Raw genomic sequence first — 15,679 nt, 5'->3', positions numbered from 1 at the left:
GTGTACCATTTCTTACTACCTTATCTAAGGTCATAAAAAGTCCCTGGGGGCCACGGACTTTAACCGCTTCAACCCTAGCTGGTGGTTGGTGGATAGGAAGCCTCCAGAGGCATCCCAGAAGGCAGGCCTGGCGATGGTGGACCAAAGGTCCCAGCCTCGGAAGCCCAATGGAGCACGGTGCTGCTCTGCATCCAGGGTCTCCAGGAGTCGGAATCGCTTCCACATCTAGGGCTGATTGCTGTCCAGGTCAATGCATCGACTCATTAGTTTGCAGACCAATGAAATGGGAAGACTCAGCTCAGACCACGTATGTTCAAGAATGAAAGACCAGTTAGGATACTGCTCTGTCAACGATAGAACTTTGACGTGCTCGTAAATATTTCTTAAACTCGACTCAAACATAAACTGTACGTATAGAACTTTTACTTGCTTGCCATTTACTTACTCTGCTACAGTTTTCTAGGGGAAGCATATATATGTAAAACAAGAGTAAAAACCATCTTTTTGGAATGTTAAATTGAAGATATTCTGGTTTTGTGTTTTTACAATTCACTTGGAGCTAGGAAATCGAATATGAAAATGTACATACACTTGTCTCTCTCCCTCTCTTTTTATTTAAAGGCCACCTAGACCAAGCACCCCAGACCTTTCTAAAGCAAGGAGTTCCCCTCCGACTTCCAGTAACATTGTGCAAGGACAGATTAAACAAGGTAAAATGAAATCTTATTGCATAATTGACATGGCATTTCAGTTGTAGCTGATGTATAATCATAATATTTTGTTTGTCTTATACTGTTAAAAGAGAGAAAAGTTGTTATATGCCAGATGTAAATGTGGATAATTAAGATGTCAGTTAAGAACAAATCAGATTTATTTAGAAATTGATAAATGAGCATGTTTCACATAATTTTATTATGCTTCCTTTGACCTAATTTTTGTACATTAGGGGCACCTTTACTTGGCAACACTAGCGACTTAATTGTGTATTTTAAAATGATACCTGTTTTGAATGACATTTAGGGATGCTGGAATTCATAATACCATGCTTTCACTAATCTGCCATTTTCTGATAGTTTATATATTACAATAGCTGTCCATTGACTTGCTGGTGGAAATATTTGTCTTAGCGTTTCTTTTTATTTAAATCACTCTCTACCTAGTGACCTCCGGGTCAGAATTGACTCAATGGCACTGAGAGCAAGTAGTCATCCCTAGCTTCCGCCTAGGGCACTGTTTCAGCAGGGCGTCGGAGAGAAGGAAGGCAGTTCTTTTCAGATAGGAAGCGTTGCTTGGACGGATTTTAGCACTGACAAGTGAGCTAGTCTAGTGAGTGGAGCTCGTCTCTGCTGGCAGGGCTGCCCGTGTAGCCTGGAGTTAGAGCTTGCCCACCCAGTGCGGGCCGAGGGAACTACAGCAAGCAGAAGAGGGGATTGTGAAGGGTCTGCTTCAAAATGGTGGCTTCCTAGAGTTTCTTTTTCCTCATTTATGCTTTTGTTTGTTTGTTTTTGACTTTTCGTTTTAAAGCATCTAAGTGTCATTCTGCAAAGTTTGTCAGATAAACAATAGTCCCCCTACTTGAGGGCTACAAAATTCTCTCGCAGGAGAAATGCTTTTATTTCCTTAGCTGACGATTGGATACTTCTGGTGTATTCTTACGGATCTGCTTGATTTTTTGTGTTGACTTCTTAATCTAGAAGAGGGTGCCCTGGTCCTCGCCCCCTTCTCTGCTGTTCCCACCCTCCACTTCAATCCCTACGTTTCTCATCTCCTCCTTCTCATCAAGGTCCATGCGACACCTACGTTGCTACCCTAGTTTGTAACAAACATGTGTCTGCATGTCACTAAATTGGCTTCAGTCTAGTGGATGCTGCCAAGCTTTCATTCCCTGTGAATGACTGGTGCTCACCCACCGCGGTGACTGAATGACTCCCGTGGACAAGATTGACATCCCTAAGTGTTGGCTACCACAGGGAACAAATGGGAGCACTTCTGCATCAAACAGTGAGATAGCCTAGCCAGCACCTTAAGCGTTTTTCACTCTAGCCATTTCCATGTCATTTATTACTTTTTTCCCCTCTGGCTTCTTTTTAATATATGTATATATATTCTATAGCCATGGTTTCTAGCATTTGATCATGAAGTATCTTGGTGTACTTAGGTTTCTTGTGGTTGGAGTTCTTTGAACTTCTTAGACCTATTGATTGATAGTGTTCATTAATTTTTGAAAAAATGTAATCATTATTTCTTCAAATATTCTTTTTCTTGAAAGTCAGCCCTCGACACAAGAGTTTGTCAAAATAAAAAAAGAAAAAAATATTCTTTATACCCTCCCCTCCTGTTGTTGTTGTTAGGTCCCACAGAGTCAGTTCTGACTCATGATAACGTTGTCCTGCCTGAATGAAACTGTTGGGTCCTGCCCCATTCTCAAAATTGCTACTGTGTGGGAGTCACTGTGTCAGACGGTCTCAGTGAGGGTCTTCCAACTCTCCTCTGACCTTTGATTCTACCAAACAGGATGCCCTTCTCCAGGGACTGGTCCAAAGTCTGTGCGACGAAGTCTGGCGGTCCTCACGCTAAGGAGCTGTGCTTCCTCTCAGACAGATGTGTGCACTCTTGTGGACATCCCTGGCACACTCGCTGGTCTTTCTCTTGGTTTTGGACGCCTCTGCTGGGCTTCCTCTCAGACAGATGTGTGCACTCTTGTGGACATCCCTGGCACACTCGCTGGTCTTTCTCTTGGTTTTGGACGCCTCTGCTGGGCTTCCTCTCAGACAGATGTGTGCACTCTTGTGGACATCCCTGGCACACTCGCTGGTCTTTCTCTTGGTTTTGGACGCCTCTGCTGGGCTTCCTCTCAGACAGATGTGTGCACTCTTGTGGACATCCCTGGCATACTCGCTGGTCTTTCTCTTGGTTTTGGACGCCTCTGCTGGGCTTCCTTCATGCTCATTCGTTTTCACTTGTCGTTTTTAATCTGCCACTTCCTCCGTCCATTCTATTTTTCGTCTCAGAAGTTCGTAAGAGTTTACATCTGCAGAAATTTGATTTGGGTCTTTTTGTTTTGTTTTTTAACTGGCTCCTGGGTATGCTCTTTTTTAAAAAAAATCATTTTATTGGGGCTCGTACAGCTCTTATCACAATCCATCCATCCGTCCACCCATTGTGTCAAGCGCGTTTGTACGTGTGTTGCCCTCATTCTCAGAACATTTGCTGTCTGCTGGGGCCCTTGGCATCAGCTCCCCGGGTCTTTCCTCTGTCCCCCATGTCTCTGCGTCTTGACTCTGTGCAACCCTTCTCGGTCCTCGTCTGGAACTGCAGTGTCTCTGTCAGTGCCGTGCGGGCTTGGGGTGATTTGATTATTTTCCTCACTGTGCCTTAGGCTCGCCTGCTCTTTGCTTGTCGTCCCATCTTTGATTAGATGGCAGACCTTTGAATTGTACCTTGATCGTCATGGGCACTTTTGCGTTCGTGGAAATCTTCTCTTGAGTTTTGTTGTAAGTGCTTTACCTAGTGGCCCATGGATTGCGAGGTTTTCCAGTCTTGCTGATGGAAACAGGCCCCATTTCTTACCTTCAGCTAATTCTTGCCCCAGCCTTTGGTAATTTCCTCCACAGCCGTGCTGGTCTGTACTCAGCTGAATACCTTCAGCAGGTCCCCAAAGGCTTCACTTTTTCAACACTCTCCTCTCTGTCCAATCGGGTCTAACTGCTTTGGGTTGCTTGGCCCCTTGATGCTGTAATTTAGCTGAGAAACTCCCTCCAGACACGAAACTGTGACAATCACAGGACTCCCCTTGGTTGTTTGCCGTGACTTCATCTTTCTTTGCCTAATCCAGTAACTTGAAAATGATTGTTTTACTGATTTTGCCTTTTTGGTTGTTGTTGGTTTTTTAAATCATTTGTTTGGGGCTCTTACAGCTCTTTATAACAATCCATACATCAGTTGTATCAAGCACACTTGTATGGATGTTGCCATCATCATTTTCTTTTTAATTAAATTACATTAATTAATTTTTTTGCCATCATCATTTTCAAAACATTTTCTTTCTACTTGAGCCCTTGGCATCAGCTCCTCTTTACCCACTCCCTCCTCCGGTGTTTTGGTTGTTCTAAGCGCCTCTGTCGATCTCCTCCTGCTACTCCATCTTGGCCAAGTAGAAGTAAATCTTACTTTACTTTAAAACTGTTCTCAATCTAGCTTTTGTCCACAAAGTGACCATCCTTTGGGTTACACGTTTTTAGCATATTTCGATGGTTTCAGGGACAAACGGGAATAGGCTCACATGAGCAAGTGGCTCGCCTAACATATGGTTAGTTATGGTGATTTGTTGAGACACAGCCAGCATCTGTTAACTAAATCCCTTGCTTTTTCTCTAATTATATCCATACAAATTTGTAATGCCTGAACATACCTTCCAGGAGAGGCCTTGCAAGTCAGCACACACCGCTCGTCTCTTTGTTAGTTTGAAACCTCACTTACACCGGCTCCTCTGAGGAGTATTGCTCGGCGTGGTGGTGATCCGCACCGTTATCAGCTTCCCTGTGGGATCCCAGGAGACACACGCATGTACGATTGGGTCAGCGTCCTGGATCAGTACATCGTCTACCTCTAAGGACAGTGGTGGTCGTTTTGCTCTTTGGTCAAGTGCGAGAGTGTCAGAGTTGGACTGTTTTAATATGCCTTCTCTCAGAAAAGCCCTGAGTTTAGAGAGTAGTGAGGAAGGCACGGAGAATTGAGGGAGTGGGGGGAAAGAGAGAGAGACTGAGAGCACACGTATGTGTGAATATGTATATGAATTCTAAATAGAAAAGCTTCTATCACTCACTGCCACTGAGTCGACGCCAACTCTCAGGGACCCGGCAGGGCAGGTAGGACTCTGAAACTGTCACCGTTGACAGCAATAGAGTCCCGCTTTCTCCCTTGAAACGGCTGGTGGTTTCAGCCGTGGACCTTGTGGTAAACCAGCACGTAACCACGATGCCACGAGAGCGCCTTAGAATCACATATGCATATGCTGTATGTATTTTGACTTAAAAAAGCCAACTGTATGGCATTTGTTTAAGGCAACAGGCTTAGGAATTAACAGTTACCGTTTAGTTACAACAGATACTTGTCTATTATCCGTGCATACGAAGCGCCTCAATCTCAGCTGAGAGTGAGTAACATATGTTAGGATAACATTATGAGTCCACTTTCTATTTGAATATTGAAATCAATATGGGGTGTAATTATTTCTTCAACAAGAAAATGTTAAGTACTTTTTGTCTCTAAGCGCTCTGGGGGCCTAGAAGGGTTAGTGTGATGTGTACTTTCTTCAATAATTTATATATGCATGTATGTCTAGTAGATAATACATGCGCATAAGAGAATGCATGAACATAAATAGTCCGTTTAGGGTGGGAAGTGCTAAGGGCTGCTGACAGAGCTGATTCAACCACTGAGGGCACTAAACAAGCACTATTGCTGTTACGTGATGTTGAGTCACTTTCAGCTCACGGAGACCCAGTGCGACCGAGCGTAGCCGTTGTGTGCGCTCATCTCTCTGGGACCAGGTCACTTGCCGTTCTCTCCTGCAGAGCTTCTAGGTGGGTTTGGAGCCTCTAAGTAGATTTGAACCACCAACCAGTTGGCTTGTAGGGAAGTGCTTAAATTAACGTTTGCCCAGCAGGGGGCTGGCTCCTCCAAGTAGTGTATAGAGCATTATATACATTCATGTTTATGCTCTAACTTCTTTTGCATTGTTTTCTTTGACACATTTTCCCTTTTCCTGATCTTTTCTTCTCCCGACTCCCACTGCAGTGAAAATTGACTTGGAATCCATTCAAGTTGGACTACAAACATGAATGTGCTCTTTCCCGATAAACTGTCAGTTATAGGTTGGTTAATACTTGTTCAGCTGCAAAGTAATCTATATGGAGTAAAGACTTTAGCTAGAGATCGGACCTTTGGACATTTGAGTGTTTAGCTTATGTAATTTTCCATAAACAACATCAGAGCCTTTTATTGAAAAATAATTTCTTCGTAAAAGGTTTATTGTATTTAATGGTGGATTCTTTAATTCCGTGTTTGTAGATAATTTACATTTACTGTCAGTTATGTAATTTGGGGGATAGAGACATTTATTTATTCACTGCTTGCATTTGCAGTTTATGAAACATCTCACTTGAGAAAGGAATCAGAAATGGCAGCCAGAGTTTTGTTTGTGGTCACAGAGCCGGAAGTCTACCAATGGCTTCGGCACTTCCACGTTCTGACGTACTGTCTAGATTTGGTCAATCATTTCGTGGCATAATCCTTTGGTTTGTGCCTCTAGTGCCTACTTTGATTTGGACCATGTTTTAAATGTCTCTTTGGCTGTATCTTTACCTAGTGTTAGATATACAGTCAAATCTAAGCCAATTAAAGATTATTTTGTAATTTCTTTTTTCTAGGAGAGTTTCGATCTAGTTATTTAAACTAGTCTGAGGTAATCATTATTAGTTTATCTCAGGAATGATTTCTATTGTTTTATCTCAGGAATCATTTATGTAAATAGTCTAATAGTTTCTCACTACTCTTTTTAGGATCTATAACAACAAACATGTCTTAACCTGGAATCTACATGTCAGCTCCATGTATAGATCTGAGGACCCGTTACACTTTTCTTTGTTTGAATTTATGGGCTTTTTTTTCTTTTTAAGTTTGCCTACAACCCATCACCCGAGCCCTGGCACGTGCTGGACTGCTACCTGGCTGCAGGCTCTGTAGTTTGAAGCCATCAGCTGCCTGCAAGAGAAGGAGTTAGTCTCGGTCGTCCGCAGGGGTAGTTCTGCTTTGTCCTGCAGCCTGGCTGTGAGCCAGAATCGACTTGAGGGCATTGAGTTTGGTTTTGTAACTCATCCGTTTTGGGAGCTCAGAGAGTGGGGGCAAGTTTACTGTTTGGTTGACTGATTTATCACAAGTACTCACAACAGTGGCCCAGAAGTAGAAGGAGCTCTGTAAATATTAACTGGATGGATGGACCTACAGTGAGCCTCTCTTGATGCTATCGCTGAGACTATACCAGTTGACTAAACGGATCCCTGCTCTCACAGAATTTATGTCCTAGTGGAGGAGATCTGAAGAGGGCACTTTACTACTCAATACGGTGAGAGCAGGGCCTGTGCCTTTGTGTATTTTTTGAAGAGCCTTCATGCACCTAATTTAAGGCGTCCTGGTGGCAACGTGGGTCACGAGATGAGCTGCTAACTCGGAGGTTAGCAGTTGGGAACCACCAGCTCTTCCTTGGAGGAAGATGAGGGTTTCTGTTTCTGGGGTACAGTCTGGGAACGGACAGGGGCAACTCTCCCCTGTCACCATGATTCTGAAGCGACTCGATGGCAACAAGCTTGGTGTTCCGATTTATGCCCAGTTCAGTTTGTGTATGTAGGACATGTATTGTCTGTTATTGGTTCTTGGACACAGGGAAGCTAATTCACTTACTTTAGCTGTTGGGAGAGAAGATCCTGGTGGTGTACATGGTTAAGGCCTCAACTGCTTGCTGGAAGGTTGTTGGTTCCAATACACCAAGCAGCCCTGGGAAGAGGGGCCTCACAAGGGGCTGCTGACAGGTCCCAGTCTGGGAAGCCCTGGGAGCCTGCTCTCTTGCGCTCCAGGCCACAGCAACTCAACAGCAACTCACAACAACAACGATGGAGGGAACCTTTGACCGAAGTTGATTTGGGTTTTTTATCCCCACTCTGGCTGGAGAAAGGATAAAAACTGTGGTCGCATTTGTACCTAATCCAATCCTGATATAATCCAGCGTTTCCCTATTTTTCCACCATCGTCTGCAGTTACATCGTCGATGCTGCCGCCGTGCAGTTTGTCTGTTTATCAGAATGCCATCCTGCACGGTCTGGTCCGGCCTGCCTCAGTTGTCTAGAACGTTGGACTGCCCGTTGTCATTGGCTCTCTTTTCTCGTGTTTTAGTAATACCTTTTATCTCCAGTCATGTTTGCCAGCACATTTTAAATGGGTTAGATATTGTTCCACATGTAATGAAAGGGCCTGGGTTATTAATGACTCTTTCACGTAATACGACTTTTTATATTTTGTAGCTAATGCATCAAGGATTTTACTAGCATGTACCATTCACATTTCTCTCTATTTTCCTCTTATTCCCCACAACAACTCATCTTAACAAGTTTAACTAAATCACTCAGAAACGCGGCAGTGACCTATGCAGGAATTTGTTAATGACATGCATTGTGTTAGCAAATATATATTACGAAGTTCTACCAAACTCCACATTTGTGTGAGTAGTGGATTTGAAATTGACACAATAATTTTGGTTGTTGTTGTTTTTGGTTGTTGTCCTTTTGGTTACTCAATTTCCAAGTCAAAATATATGAACATGTTATTGATATGGCATATGTTTATTTTTTTCTATGTTGTTTCTTCCAACGTTACTTCCAACTTTAGCAATTTTATTTGTTATCTTTACCTTCGTTATAGTTGTAGTCCAGGAATAAAAATATCTTTGGACTTCTGAACAGCAGTCCTGAGCCAGAGGCCCCTGGAGTAGCTCCTGAAAACCACTGAGGGGAGAGGGTCGTTTTCATTTTAGAGTTCTTAAGGCAAGCTGTCAATCAAGTAAAAAGGCACAGTAAAAAGATACTAAGTGTCGGTTCAAAGGGACAAAAACACTTGGAAACAGAAAGTGATAGTGGTTGTATTCCATGGTGAACATACTATCATTGCACTGTACACAGAAAAAATGGTTGACATGACAAATGTTTAACCATGTGTATATACACATATCTTATACATCTTACCACATTTGTTAAAAGGCAGAGTACGGATATTCTCAAGCTTGTAAGATGCTGAAAAATTACGATTTTGAAAACACTACATTGTGTAATTTTTTTCATGAAGACACTAAAAGATACCCTTCATCAAAGTGAGGAGCAAACCAAGAGGAAACACAGAACAGGACACTGGGCAGCTCAGCTCCCTGCAGAGCACACTGGGTGGGGTTTGCAGGCAGGTGGTGGAGGGAGGTCTCTGGGTGGCAGCCATGCACATAGGGGTAGGGGTGAGGTGGCTTCCAGAGAGGTGTTTCGAGGAAACAGGAAGCTGGCTTGAGGAAATCATCCAGAGGCTGTGGAAGGACTTACGAAGAAGAAGAATGTACATGGGGAGTGGCAGGTTTTTTAAAAAATCGTTTTTAAATTCAGAAAAAACCCCCCACAAGTTGTCTAAGTGATTTCAGTAAGCCACTTGGGTCAACACTGAACAGAATTTTTAGGGAGAAAATATTAACATTTTATGTTGATATAAAAAGTACGATATAACTTTTGAAAAGTTGGTGGTAAGGGAAAGCTTGATTATGGGCAATGGTGGTTGTTGGAAGCTACACTGTTATCTCCCACAGTATTGGTAGAGACCAGGAGCTGACCTCTAAATGTGCTAAATCATCTTAGGATATTCTTAAGAGCTTATTAATAATGTGGTAGTAACTGTTAGAAGAAAGAACTAACATTTGTTTTATTTTGAAAGAGGTTGCCCTCAGCACCCAGAGGTGGGCCTGGGGATGAGGAAACCATGCTGGAGCACGGGCTTTGCTGTGCTGTTGGGAGTTACGAGTCCGTGTGCGTGTACTGTTGCCCTGTGGAATGTGGGTTCCACTGGTGGTGGATGAGCTGTGCTTCTATTGGCCACTATAAAGTATTCTGAATTAAAATAGAAAGCTGTCTTGCATAGGAGCCCACACAGTCTGTCAGGCATATCTTGTAGATGGATAGAAGGGTTTCGTTTCTCCAAAGCCCACATGGAAGAAGCACAGCAGCCTGTGTGATCACGAGGTGCCAAAGGGATCAGTTATCAAGCATCAAAGAACAAAAAAATCGTATCATTGTGTACTCACCTCCATGATAAGATCGCTGAAGACAAATGGGTGCATAAGCAAATATGGCGAAGAAAGCGGATGGTGCCCGGCTGTCAAAAGATATAGTGTCTGGGGTCTTAAAGGCTTGAAGCAAGGGGCCATCTAACTTAGAAGCAACAAAGCCCACATGGAAGCACACCAGCCAGTGCGATCACGAGGTGTCGAAGGGATCAGGGATCAGGCATCATCAGAACAAAAAATCTTATAGTGAATGAGGTGGGTAGTGTGGGGTGGAGGCCCAAAGCCCATTTGTAGGCCACTGGACTTCCCCTTACAGAAGGCTCTCGGGGAGGAGATGAGCCAGGCAGGGTGCGATGTAGCAACCATGAAAAATACAACTTTCCTCTAGTTCCTAAATGCTTCCTCCCTGCCCCTCCTTCCTCCCTATCATGATCCGAATTCTACCTTGCAAGTCTGGCTAGATCAGAGGATGTACACTGGTACAGATAGGAACTGGAAACACAAGGAATCCAGGGCAGATGATCCCTTCAGGACCAGCGGTGTGAGTGGCCATACTGGGAGGGTAGAGGGACTGTGGGTGGGAAATGGGGAATAGACTACAAGGATCTACATGTGACCTCCTCCCTGGGGGACGGACAACAGAAAAGTGGGTGAAGGGAGACATTGGACAGGATAAAAAATGACAAAATTATCAAGGGTTCATGAGCAAGGGGTGAGCGGGGAGGGAAGGGAAAAAATGAGCTGATGCCAAGGGCTTAAGTGGAGAGCAAATGTCTTGAGAATGATGAGGGCAATGAATGTACAAATGTGCTTTATACAATTGATATATGTATGGATTGTGATAAGAGTTGTATGAGCCCCTAGTAAGATGATTTTTTTAAAAGGGTTTCATTTCTCAAATAGATATAAGACCCAGCATAAAGGCAGTTTTGTCTTTATCCGCAATCAGTGCAATGGTGCTACCCGACTACATTGTCCTAGGGAGCCACTAGCTCAGTATTTTTGGTGGCATGAAAACGTATTCCTCATCACCAATGCCTACCAGCTTTTTCATGGGTAGGGGAGTATGTTCATATTATAGTCCTGCAATAACTAGATTTGTAATTAATGGTGCATGTGATGTGAGACAGAAAGTGAAAATTAGATCACTCACTGGAATGTAGAAACGTGATGTTTCTTGCAGGCTGACTTGAGTATGGAGGTGTTAGATCCTGTGATGGAGTCCAGTGGGAGCAGCTCTGTGCCTGTGTAACACTAGAAATGCTTGTGATTTTTCTAGGAACCAGACACAGGGTCTTTGTAAGGAAGCAAACGCAATGTCTGCAGATTCAAGTGTCGGGTTTGTAAGATGCGCTTCTTCCTGTTGGTGGGACTGGATTTTCCCTATGGTTACTTTTGAGTTCTTCTGTTTGCCTCACACGTGCCTGATTGACATTATGACGCCTTCGTGTGGAAATTATGAAAAAGTTGCTTTCATGCAGCTGGCCTATGGTGACAAAAGGCCTTCCCGGCATGAAAACCAAACACATCATTCGGGAGACAAAGCTTAATCTGTTTGGAGTCCAAGCCTATTGCTGCTCAATGTCAGAAGAAAGGAGGGGGATTAATTTGAAGATGCTTGTGCATGACATATGGTAATTTCTCCATAGGAAGGAAGTGTCAAATGGTGACCCCTAAATCTTCACATTGACCTCCAGTTGTAGAATGTGTGTGCCATACGGCCCTTTTGCCTTTTCATATGATAATTCAAGCTGAAACATTTTCTTGGCAACATAACTTTTTTTTTTTATTTGGGGGTGGGATGGGTTTGGTGCATTTGTTTGATAAGAAGTAGATGATGTTTAGGATAGAAAGCAGTTGCAGCAGAAAAATATATGTTTGTGAATTCCAAAGAATGACGCTACCAATGGTAACGATTCTTCTAATGAGAGCTGAGCAAACAATATCTGTTCTTGACAAATGGGTATATTTCCATATTCTTGATAAGCTGGTATATTTTAAATGTACTTTTTATAAAATGAATGGGGGAACTCGAAATCCTTTCTGCAGATACCTCAAGTTTATTTGCACAGAATGTTGGAAAATAATTTTTTTTAAAAGAAAATAATTTTTAAAAACACAACTGACCAGGTGAAAGCCTACACAAACCTGTTAAAGGATGAATTAAAAAAAAAAATCAAGTTACACTTTGCTAATTCTTAATCACGTGCATTGTCGTATTTTTCTTCCCACTTGATTTTCTTAAGTTATGTTCTGCCCCAGTCATAATGTAATTCAGTGATCATATTAAATAGATTTGGGCTTCAGGGAAAATTTGAAACTCTGTTTTAATTGCTATTCACTAAAGTATGTCATTTCCTGGCCATAGTCTCAGCCTCCAATGAGAAACACCCTTTTCCAGTTCTACATTCCCTCTACTTTGCCAGTTTGGTTTTTAGTCCTCACTAATACTGAGCTTTTTTTCAGAAACTGCTGTGCCTCAATTCTCTCCTCTTTCTCTCTCCTCTTTTTCCTCTGCAAGTCGCTGCACCTGTCGTTTCCACTCGGTCTGATGCCGGCCACTCTGGCTCTGCCCCTGCTCCTACTCCTGCTTTCCATTCCTGTTTCTTAGTAAATGAAGGTATTCTCTCTCAACTTTCTAACAACTCTCTTTCAATCTGTGCTTGATTCGAATGTGACAGAGTCTTTTTACCTGACTTATACATTCATCTGCTTGGTTCTATTTAGGATCCTAAAGGGCCCCATTCTGTAACTTTTTTGCGCATGTTGATGAGAAGGGGCAGTTAGACAAGGTCATGGTAGAAGGCGTGCTTCCTACCGTCCAGAGCACTGGTCGAAAGGCTTAGATGCTCCTTCGTGGGGTGACGCAGTTCCCACCAGGGGGGGGGGGGTTTGCAGGATGATGCTCACCACGGCATCGCAGGCGTTAGAACCGTGGAGTCTAATTTACGTGTGTCGCTTGAGACATACACACCCTGCTCTCTTTACACACCTTTGAGTCTCACTGCACGGGGGACACTGAGAACCCTTTTTGGTGCACACCGTAAAGACCATCAGATTGATGGCTGGCACCAGTGGTCCTATTCCACTGGGAATCCACATATTTATCCTCCCGGCTGTGGCAGTTCCTTTTGTAAAATATACTGAAGCTGCCTTCCCACCCATGTGGAATTATGGGAATGGCACAGAAAGATGTTTGTGCAGGTCTAAGAATATGTACGGGGTCTCAAAGCTATTCCCCAAGAGGAATCCCACAGTAGTTATATGGCTGGAAAGCTTCGTGGACCCAGTGAGGTTCGAATCTATCTAGTCTCTGTCTTCATTGCCTTCTCAGTCGCCACACGTTTGCTCATGTAAAAGGGATGGCATTTCCAAACTCACATGATCCAGCACGACCGACTCCTCACTGGAACGTCAGGTCGACAGTCCATTGGAATGGAAGGTGCGGCCCTGTCTCCGTGAGGGACAGAGTTGGCAGGTTCCGCTCCTTTGGAAAGAACCCTGAGGAACGTTAAGATGCACCTTCAGTGTCTCCTTTCCCTACTTAGGCCTGAACTAGGTTTGTACGATGAGATTGAACCTCAGAAAGCACCTAAGGGTGCTTTTGTGAAGCTAATATTAAAGACAGTCATTTGTTAATTTCCAAATAAGTTATTAGGCTCTGGGCCTTAATGAGAATCATTGTTTGAAATTCAGCTCTTGAAGGGGAAGATAGTATTTCTACAAGAGGGAGAAGAAAAAGAGGGGTGTGGATAAGGTAGGGTAAGCTCTTGGGAAGTTTGATAAGTAGCTTAAGTTGTTGAATACAAAATTATCTTAAATGTAACCCCCCCCACCTGCTTCATAATAAAAAGAATTTCTAAAACTTTCATAAATATATTTCATTATCTTATGAGATATTAAGATATTTTATAAAATTACTAAATTAAGAAAAATTAATTGAATTTATGTGTAAAGGCCTCCGTTGAAGACAAATTCTAAATTTGAAATGTGTGCACTGAAAGGATACATTTCTTGGCAGGTAATTTGTCTGTCTATCTGTCTACCTGTCTGCCTGTCTCCTTTTCTTTTAAAAAACCCTAAGGCACATTTTGAGGTGAGTTTTTGGGGGACCAGGGGGGTAGGGTTTTTTTTAAAGACGTTTTAGAAGATTGTGGTTTAGATTATTTCCAAACATTGGCTTTTTAAAATTGTGAAACCACAGATAAATCACCCAGTGGTGGTAGTAGAAATGTTTGAGTTCATTCTTGATTACTGTCCTTTAAACGCTATCCCCAGGAATTTATGGTAATTATTGTGGCTTTAGAAGCCCTTCTTGCCTATCAGGTCTCACATTTGGCTGCTGACTACAAGGTCAGCAGTTCGATTCTAGCCTGTGGCTTGTGATCCTTAATTTTGTGTGCCACTGTGCTATTTTCTTAAAGGCTATTTCTTGGTTCTAGGTTTAATACACATTTTGGGTAATAATCTCAGGGAGTGGTCCTCAGTTCGCAGTTTATCTGTCCTTTTATTTTTTTTAATAAGAAATTGAGTTCTCTCTATTTTTCTCTGACTCTATTTGGGACCAACAGTTGTGAACACAGAATGGTCTCTGGTGTGTGCCAGGCACCATTTGCTCTTGCAGTCTCAGGGTGGATGAGGCGGTGACTGGTGGCGGTGTAGCTCAGTTGATCTTTCTCATCGCAACCCCACCGACAGGATGCAACATTGCCCAGGCCAGCACCCTCCGTAGAATGAGTGCTGTGCTTGAACCGATGGCACAGACTTACTGTAGACTGACGAAGCCCCGGATGCTCCTCACTTCACCAGAAGGGAGCCCAGGCATGATCATTGTGTATTGTGTCACGCGTTAGCCGAGTTGTCCCAGGAGGGCTATGCCCATAGATTTTACAACCCTGAAAACAGAGTTTGGAAGTTGTTTGGTTATGTTTGAGGATATGCTTGCACCTGCATGTTTGTGTTTGTACATCTTTGAGTCAGATTCGGCTTGAGTCAGATGACAGTGAGGGTTTTTAAAAAACTGTCTATAGATGGCCATCCGCACTTCTGTACACATCTGTGCCAACTGTATACCGGTTTGCATGTGATCCATAGATGCCCAGATGCTCGTTTAAATTTGGTTGTACTCTGCTCACTCCATCCACCCTTGGTGCCCCTTTTCCCATCACCAAAATATTTATAACCGATCTTTCCTGTGTAAAGTGCACTTTCTCACGCCAGCCCTACTATGTGCTCATTTCTGTTTTCCCTTTCTTGATCTATGTTTTTGTTGTTGTTTTTAAGAAGGGATCTTTAGAAAGAGGTTTTCTGAAATCTGTTAGGTAGAAATGGATTTTTGTTAGCTTTAAGACTGAGGGTTCCTCTAGGGATCGGCTGCATGACTTGGGTGAACACTTTTAGTGTAATTCTTTGTGCAAAATGCCTAATGATAAATTAAAATTTCATATAACATAATATAGTGGATCTACCATTCCCCCACTCCCCTGTGGGTATACTACATTAAACAAAACAAAAAAAAAACCCTTGAATTAGGGAATGCCAAAATGTTTGCAGTATTTGAACTATATTATTTGTCTTTTGGTAACAGGATGGAGTCAGTTGGCTGCTATGCACTGTGTTATGCTGCCGGACCTGCTGGGATTGGAGAAATTCAGGCCTCCACTTCTAGAGATGCTGGCTCGGAGATGGCAAGACCGATGTTTAGAGGTAATGGCAAGTTGCAATAGAGAACAAAAGTATTCAAATGTACATTCTTAAAGTTTCAGATGAAATGCAAATTTCAGATAAGCCTGGTTAGTTTCATCTAATTAA

The 15,679-nt window shown here is 42.9% G+C and overlaps 1 protein-coding gene across 2 annotated transcripts in view; it reads left to right on the top strand.

The window, feature by feature from the left end:
* Window positions 1-15,679, top strand: part of WDR7 (WD repeat domain 7) — a 363,988-nt gene that overhangs the window by 99,640 nt on the left and 248,669 nt on the right. For both annotated transcript variants that reach the window (XM_075532929.1, XM_075532930.1), the window contains 2 exons: window positions 622-710; window positions 15,456-15,574. In XM_075532929.1, coding sequence (XP_075389044.1) covers window positions 622-710; window positions 15,456-15,574 — 208 coding nt within the window. The remainder of the gene's footprint in view (window positions 1-621; window positions 711-15,455; window positions 15,575-15,679) is intronic.

Source organism: Tenrec ecaudatus, chromosome 15 (assembly GCF_050624435.1).
Source record: "Tenrec ecaudatus isolate mTenEca1 chromosome 15, mTenEca1.hap1, whole genome shotgun sequence".
NCBI lineage: Eukaryota > Metazoa > Chordata > Mammalia > Afrosoricida > Tenrecidae > Tenrec > Tenrec ecaudatus.
Note: the sequence above shows the minus strand (reverse complement) of the source record. Positions and strands in the feature narration are given on the sequence as shown.